At 37.7% G+C, this 20,136-nt stretch overlaps 1 protein-coding gene across 1 annotated transcript; it reads left to right on the forward strand.

The window, feature by feature from the left end:
• Window positions 1-1,386: 1,386 nt before the first annotated feature.
• LOC107923790 (ATP-dependent helicase BRM) lies at window positions 1,387-12,126 on the forward strand. Its single transcript, XM_041080949.1, has 14 exons — window positions 1,387-2,144; window positions 3,256-4,563; window positions 4,696-6,018; window positions 6,211-6,323; window positions 6,614-6,701; window positions 6,831-6,917; window positions 7,088-7,180; window positions 7,270-7,353; window positions 7,432-7,635; window positions 7,793-8,035; window positions 8,153-9,709; window positions 9,791-10,333; window positions 10,766-11,017; window positions 11,291-12,126. The coding sequence occupies exons 1-14, from the start codon at window positions 1,929-1,931 to the stop codon at window positions 11,933-11,935; spliced, it is 6,756 nt and encodes a 2,251-aa protein (XP_040936883.1). The 5' UTR covers window positions 1,387-1,928; the 3' UTR covers window positions 11,936-12,126.
• The last annotated feature ends 8,010 nt before the right edge of the window (window positions 12,127-20,136 follow it).

A 20,136-nucleotide genomic window follows, 5' to 3' on the forward strand; every position in this document is an offset into this window, starting at 1 on the left:
TATAAATAAACCTTTGGTGGAAATTAAAGTGCTTTTATCAAATATTAAAAGAATCTAAATTTAATTGCGTAAGTTTGAGGTAACCTGAATCGAGTGATAGATGAATTTACTAAATGAGTGACTACGCGTTCATACCAAATTCTAAGAGAATTTGAATACTTTTTCAATTAAAGTAACCTAAAGTTATAATTTGATTGCGTAAGTTTGAGGCAACCCCAAACAAATAATTGATAAATTTACTAAAAAAGTGGCTACGTGTTTATATTAAATCTTAAGAGAATTTGAATATTTTTTCAATTAAAGCAACTTGAGATTAAAATTTGATTGCGTAAGTTTGAGGCAACCTAAATCGAGTGATGATTGATAAATTTACTAAAAGATTGACTATGTGTTCATATTAAATCCTAAGAGAATTTAAATACTTTTTCAGTTAGAGTAACCTATGGTTAAAATTTAATTTCGTAAGTTTGAGATAACCTGAATTGAGGGGTTGATAAATTTATTAAAAAAATGACTACATGTTCATATTAAATCTTAAGAGAATTTGAATACGTTTTCAATTAAAGTGATATAAGGTTAAAATCAAGTTGCGTAAGTTTGAGGTAACCTGAATCAAGTGATTGATAAATTTACTAATAAGTGACTACATGTTTATATCAAACCTTAAGAGAATCTGAATAATTTTCTATTTAAAACAACTTAAAAGTTAAAAATTGATAGTGAAATAACTCAAATTGAGTGATTGATAAATTTATTAAAAGAATAATTATGTGTTTGAAATGATCATCATTCTACTCATTATATTGTAAAAAAAAACATTAAATTAAGTAAATTAACTTTTTTTTGGTAAATATAAAAAAATTAGCCAAAACTAGTTATACTAAACTTAATCTTCAATAGCTAAAATTCTCATGACACGATAAATATTGTCTTTAAGTAAATTCATCGCATATATTGGTGCATCCACATGAGTAAAATAACTTTAGCTCCATGAATTTTGTCATCAAGTATATATTGAAATGTTGGGTCTGGTAAAACTATTTTATGCACGAAGCAAGGAGAGAGAACTATTTTATGTACTAACTACAGAGAAAGAAAAAAGAATCAAAACGTAGTGGCCACGTGTAAGGCATTTATTGGTTGAATACTTTATGAGATTACTAATTTAGTATTTGTTGAGAGTGAAGTCAAATTCCGCGTGTAATTTTGAGCTTTGTAGGGGGGTATATCCGGTAAATAAAACCTAAAATCATTAAAACGCGGGGTTAAATTTACATATTGTACCCTTTTCCGTAAATTTCTAACCGTAGGCAAATCACCAGGTCCTAGTGGACCTCACCTATAGCCAGCAATAAGCACCGAAGGCAAAACGCAAATCAGAGAGCATAAATGAAAGGCAAAACGCAATAGGTCCCTTCATCCCTCATTTTACTAAGAATAGGGGAGAAAAGGAAAAAAGGAAATCTGCAAAAAAGAAAAAACGAAAATTTCTTTTAAACCTCCAGAGGGAAAAAGAATTTGCAAAATTGCGTGAAAACTGAGAGAGGACGAGATCAGTTGTGAGAGGGCAGAGAGTCGAATCATCGAATTTTTTTTAAAATTTTTAATTTTCGTTTCCGTCAAATTCGTGTTCTCACTTAACTCATCAAGATCTACCTTTCAATTAGACCGAAAATTCCGGATTTCTAGAGAGAGAAACAAAAACAAATTTCAACTATTTCCTTTTTGTTTTTAGTTAATTTTTTTATTGTTAATTTTCTTTTGAACATTGGGATCGGAGGGAAAAAGGGGTTTTATTAAAATTAATAATGTTTTTTTTGGAGGGATTTGAGTTGTGATATTGGTGGGTTTTTTTTTTTCTTGAATTTTTGTGGTAATAATTTGGTTTTTGCGGGGAACTATAGTTAAAAAAATTGGAGTTATTTTTTATGCAATCTGGTGGTGGTGGCGGAGGTGGGCCCAGCCGGAACCCTGGGGTGGGTCCGGTAGGGCGGACCGCGTCCACATCGTCTGCAGCTTCGCCCTCTTCCTCGTCATCGGCCGTTTCAGCCCCTCAGTTCGGATATGATTCGGTGCAGCAGCAACAGCAGCAACAACAACAACAACAACAACAACAGCAGCAGCAGCAAATAGCGTCTAGGCAGGTATAGGGTTTACGAAATTTCAGTCAATGTAATAGACATTTGGTTGAATTAACCCGTGATTTTAGGAACTCAGTATCTTTTCGCGAGGGGCTGTGATGAATTGGTGAGTGTGGCGGGTATTGGGAATTTTAATTTGGTATAATAGAAGCAATTTCAGATGTAATTGCGGTAGTACACAAAGTCGATTAGTTAATTATCAGTAATTATTATTTTTTTTTGGGGGGGGGGGGTTCAGAGAAGGTTTTATTTAGTGGTATTAAGCTCTTGAGTTCCAAGTGTCAAGGGGTTCAACCGTACTCCGCTCTTAGGTCTTTCGAAGAGGAACAAAAGCCTCTGAATTCAAACTTTGGGGCAGAATTTCTTTTGTATACCCCTATATTTAAGTGCACCTGAAAATTTTCTATCTTTCCGTTTGAGAAAACTGATAAAAGAATATATGATTCTTTGTTTGAAGTATCTAGTTTACTCAACCCTCTCTCCACACTACATTCGGCTACCGCAAAAAGAAGAAGAAAGAGAGTACTAGATAGTGATATGGAGCTTTTCTTTAAGCTCTTCAATCAATTAGGATCTATGTGACCATCATGAATCCATCTCATTTGTGTTTAGATAACCTGATAGTCTCTCCTGATGTGCATAGTTATTCATCAGGAATTTTGTTATTTCCCTGGGTTATTCAGTGGTCATATAGGATATTCCCAAAACTGAATTTTATGCCGTTCCATGGATTACCTTTTTGGTCTGTATTAAATGTCCATGGCCCTAACTCCTAGATGCTTTAGTCATAGCAGGTAGCCTGCTGAGACTACTATTCTTTCTTCTTTACCTTTTTAGTTTTTAAGGATGTCATACCCTAATTAAAGCATGGGTGGTTTGTCCTTGCACTCTTGTTTATATGGTGAACTTACCTAGTGGCTCCACATTCCATGATATGCTTACCACTATGACTTTGTTATCCTGTCATAGGATGTGAAGTTTACTTTTGAACAACATACTGTGATATTGTTCGATTCCTTTCGTTTCCTCAATGCAATTGGATGCTAGTTTAAGATTAAGCATTTGTTTGAGAAGTTCATGCTTTATCTTTTTGCGTTAAAATTTGTTCTTGCAGTCATTACAACAACAACTATTTAGAAAACCTGAAGGAAATGAAGCCATCCTAGCATATCAAGCCCGTGGTCTTCAAGGTATGATGGGTGGGAACAATGTTCCTTCATCTCCAGGCTCCATGCAACCGTCTCAACAGTCCAGGAAGTTTTTTGACCTGGCTCAACCGCATGCTTCTGCTCAGGACAGCCAGCAAAGGAGTCAAGGTGTGGATCAACAAATGTTGAACCCTGTTCAGCAAGCATATTATCAGTATGCTTACCAGGCTGCTCAGCATCAAAAGACACTTTTAGCACAGCAGCAGGCTAAGATGGCAATGTTGGGCTCTGCATCTCTTAAGGATCAGGACACGCGAATTGGAAACTTGAAAATGCAGGAACTTATTTCCATGCAAGTAGCTAAGCAGGTTCAGGCATCATCCTCTAAGAACACATCCGAGCAGCTTGATTGTGTTGAAAAGCAGATAGAGCAAGGACCAGAGTCAGCTTCTGAGCAAAGAAATGAACTCAAGGCACCTGCCCAGGCTACAGTTGGTGGAAAATCAATGCCTGGAAATGTTTTGAGGACAATGCAGGCACAAGCTCAGCAAACCGTTCAAAACTCAGGAAACAATCAACTCGTTATGGCTGCACAGTTGCAGGCATGGGCACGTGAGCGTAATATTGATCTGTCACAGCCTGCAAATGCCAACTTGATGGCACAGCTCATTCCACTCATGCAGTCAAGGATGGCTGCCCAGAAAAAGACAAATGAAAGCAATATGGCACCTGTGCCTGTGTCCAAGCCGCAAGTCTCTTCTCCATCAGTTCTAAGTGAGAGTTCTCCCTGTGGTAATTCATCTAATGATATATCTGCCCAGTCTGGTCCTGCAAAAGCCAGGCCGACAGTTATACCTAGCCCTTTTTGCTCAACTTCCAGTGCTGGGGCAGTTGGTGATGCTAAGAACATACCAATGCAGCAGTTAGCTATTAATGGCCGTGATAACCAATTGCCTCCCAGACAGACAGTAGTGCACGGGAATGGGATGCCTCCTATGCATCCTCCACAATCATCTGCAAATATTAACCAGAGCATTGATCCATCTTTTCCAGCAAAAACTTCATTAGGTGGCACAGAAACACTGCAAATGCAGAATATCAAACAGTTAAGTCGACCTTCTCCACAGCCTGCTGCTCCTAATAATGGGGGGTCAGTTAACAACACACCATCGCAAGGGGGAGCACCTAGCAAGATGGCACAGCAACGTTTTGGTTTCACTAAACAACAACTTCATGTTCTCAAAGCACAAATACTAGCATTTAGGCGCCTGAAGGTATACTAACACCTCTCTCCCCACCCTATCATTGCCTCTCTGACCATTTATATGTTTCACCTTTGTACCAATTGCTTGGAGTTCACTAATAAAAATTGAATGGATTATGCTGATTTTGGTGGTCATTGACAGAAAGGAGAAGGTACACTTCCACAAGAACTTCTTCAAGCCATTATACCCCCAGCACTTGAGCAGCAGCAGCTGCAGTTTCCTCCGCTAGGTGGAAATAATCAGGACAGAAATGGTGGAAAGAGTATAGAAGATAAAGGGAAGCATTTGGAATCTAATGAAAAGGTTTTGCAGGCTGGGCCATCTACTGATGGACAGAATGTTATTAAAGAGGAAGCTTATGCAGGAGATGAAAAAGCAACTGCATCAACAGCTGATATGCAAGGTGTGTCAGCCACTGCCAAGGATTTTTCATCCGCGTTACCTGCCGCAAAAGAAGAGCAGAAAAGTTCTGTCTTTCCTGCCAAGTCTGACCAAGAAGTGGAACCTGGTCTTCCAAAAATTCCAGTTAGAAATGATTCTAGTGTGGAGAGAGGAAAGTCTGTCGCACCACAAGTTGCTGCATCTGATGGAGGGCAAATTAAGAAACCTGTGGAAGCAAACTCAGCGCCCCAGAAAGATCTTGGCCCTGCCAGAAAGTATCATGGACCACTATTTGATTTTCCCTTTTTCACTAGGAAGCATGACTCTTACGGCTCAGCAATGCCTAACAATAATAATAATCTAACACTGGCATATGATGTCAAAGATCTTCTCTTTGAGGAAGGGATGGAAGTCCTTAGCAAGAAACGATCAGAAAATTTAAGGAAGATTGGTGGCTTACTAGCAGTAAATTTGGAAAGGAAAAGGATTAGGCCAGATCTTGTTCTGCGACTGCAGATTGAAGAAAGAAAGCTTCGACTTGTAGATCTGCAGGCACGTTTAAGAGATGAAGTTGATCAGCAGCAACAAGAGATAATGGCGATGCCTGACAGACCATACAGAAAATTTGTCCGCCTGTGTGAACGTCAGCGTATGGAGTTGGCCAGACAAGTACAAGCCACTCAGAAGGCCTTGAGAGAGAAACAATTGAAATCCATCTGTCAGTGGCGTAAGAAGCTCTTGGAGGCTCACTGGGCCATCCGTGATGCAAGAACTGCTCGCAATAGGGGAGTTGCTAAGTACCATGAAAGAATGTTACGGGAGTTTTCAAAGAGAAAAGATGATGACAGGAACAAGAGGATGGAGGCCTTGAAGAATAATGATGTTGAAAGGTACAGAGAGATGTTGATTGAGCAGCAGACAAACATCCCTGGTGATGCTGCAGAGAGATATGAAGTTCTTTCATCATTCCTGACGCAGACTGAAGAGTATCTTCATAAACTGGGAAGTAAGATAACTGCAGCCAAGAATCAGCAAGAAGTGGAGGAGGCAGCAAATGCTGCTGCTGTTGCTGCACGGTTGCAGGCAGGATATCTTGAACCCTCCCTCTCTTGTAGCCCCTCTGTTTGTTTTTTTAGGATTTTTCCCCTTCCGAGTTCCTTTAAAATGTTTGGACTGAGTTATGAGCTAATAGAATATTACACATACTTCCCCTATCTGTATGTTTAGGTAGATTCCAGTTCACTTATTTTCTCATTTTCTACTTCTTGACAAAAGGGTCTATCAGAAGAAGAAGTTAGGGCTGCAGCAGCTTGTGCTGGAGAGGAAGTAATGATAAGAAATCGGTTTATGGAAATGAATGCACCCAGGGATGGTTCATCTGTTAGCAAGTAAGTAATTTTTTTAATTCTATTACAGTACATTTCATTTTTGATAAGGCAGAAGGGGGGCTTCAGTCATTAAAGCATGAGTGGGATGGGATGTAAATTTTGTGACAGTTAGATGGGGCTTATGCATTAACTTCTCTCATGTTCTTTAGTTCAATAACTATCATATCATATGGTCTATTTAGATTTAGCATTTATTTTTGGTTTATCCTTAGGACATGTTTTTTTTTTCTCAAAGGCCACTGAATTTCTGGCAATATTAGTTATTTGTCATTTCTTGTGCTCATCGATAGGTACTATAATCTTGCTCATGCCGTGAATGAAAGAGTCATAAGGCAACCATCAATGCTACGAGCTGGAACATTACGAGATTATCAGCTTGTAGGTTGCTTGTTATATTTAAAATCTTGAGTTTCTCTCCCATCTTGTTGGTTTTTGTCCCGTTCAATTTGCTACTATTTAATCTAGCTAGCTAATATTTTCATTTCATCTGTGTATTTTATTTTGTAGGTTGGTTTACAATGGATGCTTTCTTTGTATAATAATAAACTAAATGGTATCTTAGCTGATGAGATGGGCCTTGGAAAGACTGTTCAGGTATTTTGATTTTAAAAAATTGTAGTTGTAGCAACACTGCAGTTTCATATGTTATTTGGGAGTTGGAGAAGGTGTTAGGATTAATTAGAGTTGCATTTGTATTTTTGGTAGATGCTTATATTATACAGTAGGGCTGTTGTTAACTTCTTAGGTTTTTCCTTATTGTGCAGGTTATGTCATTGATTGCTTATTTAATGGAATGCAAAGGAAACTATGGTCCACATCTTATAATTGTTCCAAATGCTGTTCTGGTAAATTGGAAGGTTAGTGTTTTTATCTTTTTGCTTTATGTTGATAGGTTTGACATTTTCCCAATATCGTTAAACAGAACTAACTGAATCCTATTTTGCAGAGTGAGCTGCATAATTGGCTGCCGTCTGTGTCATGCATATATTATGTTGGAGGAAAAGATCAGCGTTCAAAATTATTTTCTCAAGTAAGAAATATAAGTTTGTGTTGTTCTTTCAAGGGTCGAATTTTGTTTAAACTTTCTTTTGGTTTGCGTGTTTCATAGGAGGTTCTGGCAATGAAATTTAATGTCCTCGTGACAACTTATGAATTCATCATGTATGATCGATCAAAACTTTCTAAAATCGATTGGAAGTACATTATAATTGATGAAGCACAGCGAATGAAAGATAGAGAATCTGTTTTAGCTCGTGATCTTGATAGATACCGCTGCCAGAGGCGGTTACTTCTTACTGGGACACCCTTACAGGTTAGTTAAGGCCCCTCTTTGATATGTTTGGAAATTGAAAATTTTACACATGCATATACATGCAGGCTCTTCAGGCTCACTTTATTATGTATGTTTGTGTCTGTTTCTATGATTTTTTATTTGATGAGTTGAACATTAAGGTTCTTTTATGCCACAGAATGACTTGAAAGAACTCTGGTCACTGTTAAATCTTCTCCTTCCTGAAGTGTTTGATAATCGCAAGGCATTTCATGATTGGTTTTCACAACCATTTCAAAAGGAAGGCCCTACGCATAATGCAGAGGATGATTGGCTTGAGACGGAGAAGAAGGTTATCATCATCCACCGACTTCATCAAATCCTGGAGCCTTTTATGCTTAGACGTCGTGTTGAAGATGTGGAAGGTTCCCTCCCTCCAAAGGTTTGCTGTTGTTGCAGTTCTATTTTAATAATCACTTATCATACTGCTGTTTGTAATGATGTTATTTCGTTATCATACTGCTATTTGTAATGGTGTTATTTCATTGGCTGATTGCAGGTTTCAATAGTTTTAAAATGCAGAATGTCAGCTTTTCAGAGTGCCATTTATGATTGGATAAAGTCAACTGGAACACTTCGAGCTGATCCTGAAGATGAGAAGATCAGGGTTTCAAAAAATCCACTATACCAGGCAAGGGTGTACAAAACTTTAAATAACCGGTGTATGGAGCTTCGGAAGACTTGCAATCATCCTTTGCTTAATTACCCCTATTTCAATGACTTATCCAAAAATTTCCTTGTGAGGTCTTGTGGAAAATTGTGGATCCTAGACAGGATCCTAATAAAACTGCAAAGAACTGGGCATCGTGTATTACTCTTTAGTACGATGACAAAGCTTCTGGATATCTTGGAGGAATACTTGCAGTGGAGGAGGCTTGTCTACAGACGTATTGATGGAACAACTAGCTTGGAAGATCGTGAATCAGCTATTGTTGACTTCAATGGCCCTGACTCTGAATGCTTCATATTCTTACTAAGTATTCGTGCAGCTGGACGTGGTCTAAATCTTCAATCTGCTGACACTGTTGTTATATATGATCCTGATCCAAATCCTAAAAATGAGGAACAGGCAGTCGCTAGAGCCCACCGAATTGGACAAACAAGGGAAGTCAAAGTCATTTACATGGAAGCAGTTGTTGACAAAATCTCTAGTCAGCAGAAGGAGGATGAACTAAGGAATGGAGGTACAGTTGATTTTGAGGATGATTTTGCAGGTAAGGATAGATATATGGGATCTATTGAGAGCCTCATAAGGAATAACATTCAGCAGTATAAAATTGACATGGCTGATGAAGTAATCAATGCCGGACGTTTTGACCAGAGAACGACTCATGAAGAGAGACGTATGACTTTAGAAACATTATTGCATGATGAGGAGAGGTATCAAGAAACTGTCCATGATGTTCCTTCTTTGCACCAGGTAAATCGCATGATAGCAAGAAGTGAAGAAGAAGTTGAGTTGTTTGATCAAATGGATGAAGAACTGGATTGGACAGATGAGATGACTTGCCATGAAGAGGTACCTAAGTGGCTTCGAGCCAGTACAAAAGAAGTGAATGCTACTGTGGCTACTTTATCAAAAAAGCCGTCCAAGAACATTTTATTTACTGCTGGTGTTGTTGGTGTCTCAAATGAAATGGAGTCAGAGAGAAAAAGGGGGCGACCCAAGGGGAAAAAGCATCCAAACTATAAGGAAATAGATGATGACAATGGGGAATACTCTGAAGCAAGTTCTGATGAGAGAAATGGTTATTCTGTACATGATGAAGAGGGAGAAACTGGAGAATTTGAAGATGAAGAATTTAGTGGTGCTGTTGGTGCACCCCCTCTAAATAAGGACCAGTCTGAAGAAGATGGCCCACTAGGTGATAATGGAAATGAGTATGCCCAGGCTTCAGAACACATTAGAAACAATCGCATACTTGAAGAAGGTGGTTCTTCAGGATCATCATTGGACAGTCGAAGGCCAATGCAGATGGTGTCTCCTGTTTCTCCTCAGAAATTTGGATCTCTCTCCGCGTTAGATGCTAGACCAGGTTCTGTTGCGAAAAAACTGGTATGCTTCGTTTCCTATAATGATTTGTAATTATGGCATTTGTTGATTTCTGCCATTCTGACAATATGTTAATTTTGGCAGCATGATGAACTTGAGGAAGGTGAAATTGCTTTATCTGGAGATTCTCACATGGACCACCAGCTATCTGAAAGTTGGATTCATGATCGTGAAGAAGGTGAAGATGAACAAGTTGTCCAACCCAAGATAAAACGAAAGCGTAGTATTCGGGTTCGACCCCGTCTTACCGTGGAAAGGGCAGATGAGAAATCTGTCATTGAAGTGCCTCATCTCCTACATGGAGAATCATCTTTGTTGCCTTCACAGCTGGACCAAAAGTACCAATCACAACTAAGGATTGATACTGAGACAAAACCAACTCGTGAGCGGAATGCTTTCAGGCTTGATCCAAATGATTCATCTTCTAAAACGAGGAGGAACTTGCCTCCAAGAAAAATAGCTAATACAACTAAGTTGCATGCGTCACCGAAATCTGGTAGAGTGAACATGGCCTCTCCTGCAGAAAATGCTTGTGAACCCACCAGAGAAAGTTGGGACGGTAAACTGGTTAATACAAGTGGATCGTCAAATTTTGGTGTGAAGATGTCTGATGGCATCCAAAGAAAGGTATACTTGAACTGACTAAAATGCTAGTGTCTGGAATGTGATCTGTTTTTTACCTTAAAGTTTTAACTGTCTCTCGATTCCTTTGAGTGATAAGTTGCTGTTGCTTGTAGTAGGCTCTGATCAGTTGCTATAGCTATGATCCTCCTTAATAATATGTTCTATCATTTGTCCCACCTGGTTGTTTGCCGTGTCCATCTGTGTTTGAGCTTTTTAGAATCAGTTTTCATTTTATTTGGTCTTGAGGTCATTGAGAATTTTCAAGGTTGCATACGTGGAGTAATTAGACGCTTGTATGTCAAAATATCTTCCCTTTAAACTTTTATGAAATGGTTCACCTTTGACTTGATACTCTATTTAATTGCTCATGTACTGCATGCTATCTTGTGATATTTGTTAATCAATTAATTGACTAGAAAATTCTCATATTTCCAGTGCAAAAATGTGATTAGCAAGCTTCGGAGGAGAATAGATAAGGAGGGCCAACAGATTATACCACTTTTAACAGATTTGTGGAAGAGGATTGAAAATTCAGGCTACATGGGTGGAAGTGGAAGTAATCATTTGGATTTGCGGAAGATTGATCAGCGTGTTGACAGATTAGAGTACAGTGGAGTTACAGAGCTTGTTTTTGATGTGCAGTTAGTATTAAAAAGTGCAATGCAATTTTATGGGTTTTCACATGAGGTATGATTTCTAATTAACTTTGGCCTTCAGTATCTTTGCATGTTAGAACACAAACTTGCCTTTGCGTGATTTTTGCCATGGATAGTCTTTCTGGAAGCAATTACTTTGGAAGCTTTTCAAAGAGATTTTTATGTTTGTGCGCTTGAAGCTTTTATCACTATGCAAAATTTTCCAATCTCCTTACTACCAATTGAACTCGTATCTGTTTCTGTAATGCTCTCATTAATGTCCTGATCTGTATACTTACTATGGAAATGTAATTGGGATTTGCAGGTCAGATCTGAAGCCAGGAAAGTACATGATCTGTTTTTTGACTTGTTGAAGATTGTATTTCCAGATAACGATTTCCGCGAAGCTAGAAATGCTCTTTCTTTCTCTAGCCCAGTATCTACCTCGACCTCTGGTCCTTCTGCAAGACAGGTAGCAGTTAGCAAGAGGCAGAAGCCAATAAATGAGGTGGAATCTGATCCAGACCTAACTCAAAAGACATTGCAACGTGGATTCCCTCATGCTGGTGAGGAAACAAGGGTTAGAGTGCACATGCCCCAAAAGGAATCGAGACTTGGGAAAGGAAGTGGTATTATCAAGGAACATCAGCAGGATGATTCTCCTCTAACTCATCCAGGGGAGCTGGTTATTTGCAAGAAAAAGAGGAAAGAAAGGGAAAAGTCTATAGCAAAGCCTAGGAGTGGATCAGTTGGCCCTGTTTCTCCCCCGAGTATAGGCCACAACATGAGGAGTCAGGGTCCAGGATCAGTCTCCAAGGATGCAAGTCTTACCCAACAGAGTAGCCATCAGCAAGGTTTGCCCAATCAGCCTGGTCATCCCTCAAAAGGTTGTGGTGGGAGTGTTGGTTGGGCCAATCCCGTGAAGAAATTGAGAACAGACGCAGGTAAAAGGAGACCAAGCCTTCTATGACATTCTAGAGTATCTCAGGTAATGAAAAAATATTTTGTTGCCATTGACTCCAAGCACTGAGTTGTATTTTATGGCTCATCACGGCCTGTACAATTGCAATTAGATCATACCATTAAAGTAGTGTAGGTTCATTGAGCCCTCGTTGTATATCGGTCTTTTTCTTAGGTTCAATCAATGCAATAGTTTTCGTATCTGCACCTTGCAGGTATTATTGTCTCTGTGATAGCTGACACCTTTTTTAAGTGCCCTTGTTGCAATACCTATTAGAGAAAAGTGGTAACAGGTACCAATAGAGAGGCAAAGATCTATTCACGTGAAAGATGAAGCGTTAGCAGCACAGGCTCCATGAGTTGGATTTAACCCTTTTCCTTGTAGTTCAGATGCTGAAACTTATCTTAAGCAGCCCGTAATGAAGACGTGCCCAAGAAGGTTATCTGTTGAAATTGAGATTTATTTAACTTGATTTATTCTGTTACAAGTTCAGAGTCCAAATTTCAGTATTTATGATGTCCATTCTTATTTCAAGCTCCGATTCCCCTCCCCCCCCTCCCCCTCTTTTTTTTACAGAAATATTGGTCCCTGTTAGAAATTGTACCGATCAAAGCCATTTTGGTGTTACTAATATATAAGCCCTTTTATGAGTGATCAATCCTCTACTCTTTGAAGAAGTAATTTAATTCAACAAGTTGATGCGACTTTGTGTAGTATTTGCATAAAAACCAGGTGGTTCAGTGAGTTACTCTGTTTTGGACTGCCGATCATAAAATAAATTGTACATGTCATAGATGCCGAAGGTGTTCAGTTATTGGTCACTGTTACATACATGAAAGGACGAAGGTTCGCACTAATGAATCGATTAAATTACACATTTATTCATGATAAACTAACTTTTGTTATTAAATATCATTGAAAATGGTTGAAATTAGTAACATTTTTACTTTATTTGATATAGTAGTTTGAAAATTATTAAAAATGTTTGTGAACCAATTAATTTTATAATTTTTTTTAGATTTTAATTAACACTATCGTATAGATATCAAACATTGTAATGTTCACTTAGTGATAGCATTCTTAGCAATTATATTCTATCCAAATCTCAACATATGTTCACTTAGTAAGAACATTTTTAGCAGTTATATTCTATTCAAATCTCAACATAGGAAAATACCAAATGTCACTTTAGTGCTTGTACTACGTGTAAATTGTGGATTTAGTTTTTGTACTTTAATTTTATCTTTTTTAGTCCTTATACTTTCTTAAATTTGAAATGAGTCCTAATCAAAACTATAGCTGTTAAATTCAGCTACTTCCAAATCTTGTGCAAGAAACATTTTATCAAATATATAAATCATGTTGACTTGATATTTTCACATGTTACTCACAAAAAAGTCACATAAATTAGTTACTAGATTTAATGGTTATTGTTTAAATCATGATTGAAATTTCAAAATTCAAAAAATATAAAAAAGTAAAAATGAGCAAATCGGAGAGCAAAGAATCCATGAAGTACGAGACTAATAGCAAAATTTGACTAAACAAATTTAATTGCTTCCACTTAGGATAAGACTAAAATTTCAAAACGCAAAAATTACATGCACTAATAATCAAAGTAAAGTATAGCAACTAAATCCACAACTCATGTATAATACATGAACTAAAAGCAAAATTCAACTTTTCAAAAAACACGATTCTTTAACTTTAAACACTAACAGCGGAAATTTTTAACCCATAAACAGAGATAAAATTTTGCCACATGTCCAACATACAACAAAATCTCAGCCTGCTTGCGGTGATAATGATGAGAAGACCAAATTTATAACACCCCTTACTCGACCCGATTGTCAGGTAAAGATATTGGGATGTCACATTCGTTGCCAAAACAACTATAATAAACATATCAATTAACCATCCATAATGCATGTATAATATGATTTACTAACTTAACTGAGCTTAAAACAAACTTTCGAAAGCTTTCTAAGTGACCAAAAATTGATTCAGGACCAAAGAGTAAAGTCCAAGCCATCAAGAGCTCATCGAGACTATACGATTTTTCACATCGCGACCTCAAGATATTTTTCATCGTGCCGTGACTCTCTGACTTGAGCTCATCACGACTTCAACAACCCGACAACGTGGCCTCAATCTTGCACCCCAAAAACCTGCACGCCTATAATTGCATACATGGTTCATAGTAATCCTAATAACCAACAAGCCATTCAAGGATACAAAATTTCAACCTTGAATTTTCAATTCAATTTCAAATCATTCCAGTTCCATTTACAAAATCAACAAAATGAATCAAGGCATCAATGCTTCCATCAAATTCATCCATAATACATCCAACATATTCCTAATGTATATGCCAAACTAATACCCAAAATTAATTTGAAAGGTACGCGTTAAGCTCACAAGAGCTTAATAAACATATCAAGAATTAAACAATATATTTAAAATTTATTCACACATACATACACACATATATAAACGTGTTTATATAATACTATCATTAATCTTTATCATCATGCACAATTTTGTTTCAATAAAAATTATAATATGGCATCAATTCAACAAAATACAAGCCACTTACCATTGCCACTTTAATGTTCCCTTACCTTTTTAACTCAATTGTCCGATTGTAAACTTAATAAAACATAATAGGATATACGAAAATGTCAATAAGATACATTGAAGTGCCACTAACACTTGCACCGTAATGTTACTATCGTTTGCGTACTTAGTCACTTTCCTAATGACATGCCATTTATATCTTACTAGTTCTTTATATTTAATCTATTGCGTTGTTGCCACTGTTATTGCTAGTTCTTCATTGTTATTGTGGTGTTGAAATGTGATTTTCAAAAATCCTTTTATAATAAGTGATTTTGAAAAGTGTGATAAAAAGTCCCATGAAAAAATGTAATTTGTTAACTTTTAATATTCTCAATTACTATCAGAACTTGTGGTTAAAAGTTAAAATGCATGTTAAATATAATATATTTATTTCAACTTACAGAACATTATTTTAAGGGGCATAACTAGGAGGGTTGGCAAGGGCTTGGTCCCTCTAAAATGAAAAAATTTTCATTTAAGCCCTTTAAAATTTTTAAAATTTTTAAAATTTTAAACTAGTAAAAGTAAAATTATTGGATGCCTAAAAAAAGATAAAAATTAAATTTAATACTTATAGACTATTAAAATGATAAAATTACATTTTTACTATAATAAAAAATACAATTTAATTTCAACCCCTAAAAAAATTTTCTCCAAAAAAACATCCATAACAATGGTCACTAATATGCATGCAAAACTCAAGTACTTAGAAAAGTATTATGTATTTGTGAAAAGCATGCAGATGGAAGCTACTGCTGAAATTTGTTGTGCACTCTTCGGATCATAATATGGAGGGAAAAATGAGAAAGTTAAGATGCTATATGGGCAGAGTCAAAGGATGGCCATTGCTTCTATTCTGCTGAAAGAACCCATCTTTTGAATACAATTCACCATTTTGAAAATTGGAGTATTTTATTCTTATTTCTGTTGAATGTTGTATCCAAAATTCTTTTAAAGGTCTCTTTCATTACATGACCAAAAAAAGACACAAAAGTTAACGCATTGTGTATGCATTTCTAATATAAGATGTTTCTAAATTCTACCCAGAAATTCAAAGCCAATGTTCGACCCAAAAGTGAAAAAACCTCGTACAAGTTGTCAACAAACAAAGTTTTAACATACCTTAGCTTGATGTTTTGCTTATTACCACCTAATTGTCCACTTTAGAATTACCACTGCTTCAAAATAAAAAATAAAAAAACCGACAGAAATTCCGGAACCATGTGATGGTTCACGTTTGAAGTTGAGAATCGGTGCCCAAATACTGACTAGCTCTGTAATTAGTCACCCTTCCTTAGGATCCTCCCAAATTATCTGACCTGATAAAATAAACCCATTTGCTTTCCTCCGGCAACGACGCTGCGTGTACCATCCTCTCAACCCGTTTATTCATTAACTCCTTCTCCCCCACCGCAATTCTCGCATTTAGAAACGGCATTGTACACTTTTCCTTGGCGAAGCCGATGCATTTTTCTTTAGCAGCAACCAAACAAGCTTCTAATTCAATATCTTCGCAGCGCTCTCTTTCCTTTAAGTCCATTGATTTCCAACCAATCAAGGACTGCCACCAAGGGGGTTTGCACTTGTTGGAAGCAGTGTGTTGTTCCAATAGGGTCGGAAGCGTGTAAATTATTGTACTAAAAAATCACACAAAGTTCAATTCCCAGGGAAGAGAGGTGGATCACATGGATCTCTTAATACCAAGTCTTTCCTTAGTCAGAATATCCCTTCTATAGTAATTTAATAGCACAATTAAATACTACTATTATACCCTCAAATATTGAAAGAAAAATAGGACAAAAAGAACATAAGAGTTTTAACGAGGTTCGGTAAATTATACCTACGTCCTCGGGCACTAACACCAGATGATAACTTTACTATCTCCAAAATATTACAAACAAATAGAATTCCTTAAGAATTCTCAAATGGGAGAAGAGAGAAAACTAAGAGAGAAAGATTGGTTGGGATGAATTGAAATGAGAAATGAGAAGGCCTATTTATAGTTGAGGTTTAAGGACCAAACAATAAATAGCCCATTATCTCAAGGACCAAAAAAAAATTATCCCATGCCACTTTTTCAAAGTCAACTTTAGGGTGCTAAACTTGCACCACTTTGTATTGTTTGCCATTAATGTTGTTTCCCATTAATGTTAACAATCTCCACCTTGAAGATTTGATTAGGATAATCACATCTTCACACACTTCCTTCAACTCCCCAAATTCGATAAAGCTATCTTTTGTAGTGCCTACAAATGCACTCTCGAGCGCCATACACCTGAAGGTGCTCAAATTCTCAGGATGTTAATCAAGTTCAAACAATGATTAAACTTGATTGTTGTTACCACCTTGGTCATCATATCTACGGGATTATCTGCTGTTGGAATCTTCTGAAGTAGAATTTTTCCTTTTTCAAAGACTTCCCGCACAAAGTGATATCTTACGTCGATATGCTTGGTTCTTGAATGATAGACTTTATTTTTCGCTAAATGAATAGCGCTCTGACTGTCACATTATAAACTTATGTGACTTTGAACAACTCCTAAGTCTTTCAACAATCCATTAAGCCAAATAGCCTCCTTAACAGCTTCTGTAACTGCCATATATTCTGCCTCTGTAGTAGACACAGCTACTGTAGACTGTAAGGTAGACTTCCAACTCACTGGGGCTTTCGCAAGAGTAAACAGATACCCCGTAGTTGAACGACGTTTATCTAAATCACCAGCAAAGTCGGAATCAACATATCCAACTACAAACTGACCAAGTGCTTCATCCTGTTCAAAAATTAAACCAACATCTACGGTTTTTCGAAGATACCGTAGAATCCATTTCACAGCTTGCCAATGTCCTTTTCCAGGATCATGCATATACCTGCTCACAACTCCAACAGCTTGTGAAATGTCAGGCCTCGTACACACCATCGCATACATCAAACTCCCAACTGCATTAGCATATGGGACTTTCGCCATATATTCTCTTTCATCTTCAGTCTTCGGAGATAATTGAGCACTAAGTTTCAAATGAGAAGCAAGTGGGGTACTTACATGTTTTGTGTTTTCATTTACACCAAAACATTGTAATACCTTTTTCAGATATTGCTTCTGATTTAAACAGAGCTTGCCTCTCGGTCTATCTCTACTTATCTCCATGCCGAGAATCTTCTTGGCCTCACCTAGATCTTTCATCTCGAACTCTTGATTCAACTTAGCCTTCAGCTTATCTATCTCATTTTGGCTCTTCGAAACGATTAACATATCATCAACATACAAGAGTAGATAAATGAAAGATCCGTCATGCAGCTTCTGCAAATATACACAATTGTCATATTTGCTTCTTGTGTACTTCTGCCTTCTCATAAAGCTATCAAATCGCTTGTACCACTGCCTCGGGGATTGCTTCAATCCATATAGCGATTTGTTCAGCTTACAAACCCAATTTCTACCACCAGCATCTGTGTATCCTTCTGGCTGAGTCATATAGATCTCCTCTTCTAACTCACCATGCAAGAAAGCCGTCTTAACATCAAGTTGAGCTAGCTCCAAATTCAACTGTGCTACCAAGGCCAACAAAATTCTAATGGAGGAATGCTTCACAACAGGGGAAAATACATCATTGTAGTCAATTCCCTCCTTCTGAGCGTAGCCTTTAGCTACCAATCTTGTCTTGTAGCGAATATCCTTCTTGCTAGGAGATCCATCTTTCTTTGCGAATACCCACTTGCATCCGATTGCCCTTTTACCTTTCGGTAATTGCGCCAACTCCCAAGTATTGTTCTTCCAGAGAGACTGCATTTCTTCATCCATGGCGCTTTTCCATTTATCACTTTCTAAGCTTTACATTGCTTCTTGATAAGTGATAGGAATATCATCAACAACGGGAAGGGCGTAGGCCACCATATCAGTAAATCGAGCAGGTTTACGAATTTCTCTCCGTGGCCTTGCAACTGCAACTGGTTCTGGTGTACTTAGTGGTTCTTGGGTCAGAACCTCTTCAACCTCTAATTCCTCCATTGTGGCTGGAGAATTAAACTTATTAACTGGGCAAATCCCCATATGCTCAAACTCCACCTGTTTTGGAGTACACTCCACCTGCTGTGGAGTATTGCTCGTCTGAATATCTTTATCTGCTACCTTTTTCAATGTGGCAGATTCATCAAAGGTAACATCTCTGCTACAGATCATTTTCTTTGTGCTTAAGCACTAAAGACGAAATCCCTTCACTCCAGAAGTGATTCCCACAAAGAGAGCTTTCTTTGCCCTCGGATCTAACTTTGACTCCTTCACATGGTAATATGCAGTGGTTCCAAACACATGTAAGGAATCATAATCTGTAGCCGGTTTTCCAGACCATACCTCAATAGGAGTTTTTCTTTCTAATGCAGATGATGGCAAACGATTAACAAGATGGCTAGCGTATGTCACAGCCTCAGCCCAAAATTGCTTGCCCAACCCAGCATTGGACAACATACATCGAACTTTCTCCAGCAATGTTCGATTCATACGCTCTGCCAATCCATTCTGTTGTGGTGTATCCCTAACTGTGAAGTGTCGAACAATACCATACTCTTGGCACACATCGAAGAATGGATCACTTTTATATTCCCCTCCGTTGTCCGTCCTAAGCCGCTTGATTTTCTTGCCAGTCTGGTTTTCGATCATAGTTTTCCATTTAAGAAAAACTCTAAGCACTTCATCCTTAGTTCTCATGGTATACACCCAAACTCTTCTGGAAAAGTCATCAACAAAAGTAACAAAGTAGTGTTTTCCTCCCAATGAAGGTGTTTTGGAAGGCCCCCACACATCTGAGTGAACATATTCCAAAATACCTTTTGTATTATGGATAGCAGTACTGAATTTCACTCTCTTTTTCTTTCCCAGAACACAATGCTCCCAAAATTTTAATTTGCAAGCCTTTGCACCTTTCAACAATCCTTGCTTTGCCAGAATTTGCAAGGATTTTTCGCTGGCATGTCCCAACTTCATATGCCACAACTGCATTGAGTCCAATTCTTTGTTACCGGAAGCTGTAGCGACTGCTCCAATAACTGTACTACCTTGGTAGTAATACAAGTTATTTTTCCTGATGCCCTTCAATATCACAAGTGCGCCAGATGTCACTTTCAAAATCCCATCTCTCATAGTAACAACTGAACCATTGGATTCCAAGGCTCCCAATGAGATGAGATTTTTCTTCAAACTGGGCACGTACCGAACATCAGTCAGAACTCTGGTTGATCCATCTTGATTCTTTAATTGGATTGAACCTATCCCAACAGTTTTACAGGCATTGTCATTGCCCATATAAACAACTCCTCCATTTAGTTCTACTAAATCAGAGAACCACTCCCGGTTAGGGGACATATGATAGGTACAACCCGAATCCAATATCCACTCATCTGAATGGAACGACGATGATGATGCAACCAGTGATAGTTCAGAGTCACTAGTATCATGCTTAGCAACACAAACATCTACAGCAGCTTTTCCCTTATTCTTCAGCTTTGGACAATTTTTCTTCCAGTGGCCTTTCTCATGGCAAAAAGCACATTCATCTTTCCCGAGTCTGGACTTTGACTTTGATCTCCCCTTTTGAGT

Source organism: Gossypium hirsutum, chromosome A11, assembly GCF_007990345.1.
Source record: "Gossypium hirsutum isolate 1008001.06 chromosome A11, Gossypium_hirsutum_v2.1, whole genome shotgun sequence".
NCBI lineage: Eukaryota > Viridiplantae > Streptophyta > Magnoliopsida > Malvales > Malvaceae > Gossypium > Gossypium hirsutum.

Coding starts and splice junctions, on each gene's coding strand:
- LOC107923790 (XM_041080949.1), top strand. CDS start 1,929: ATGCAATCTGGTGGTGGTGGCGGAGGTGGGCCCAGCCGGAACCCTGGG. Junction 6,324..6,613: donor GATGGTTCATCTGTTAGCAA/GTAAGTAATTTT, acceptor GCTCATCGATAG/GTACTATAATCTTGCTCATG. Junction 6,918..7,087: donor GCCTTGGAAAGACTGTTCAG/GTATTTTGATTT, acceptor CTTATTGTGCAG/GTTATGTCATTGATTGCTTA.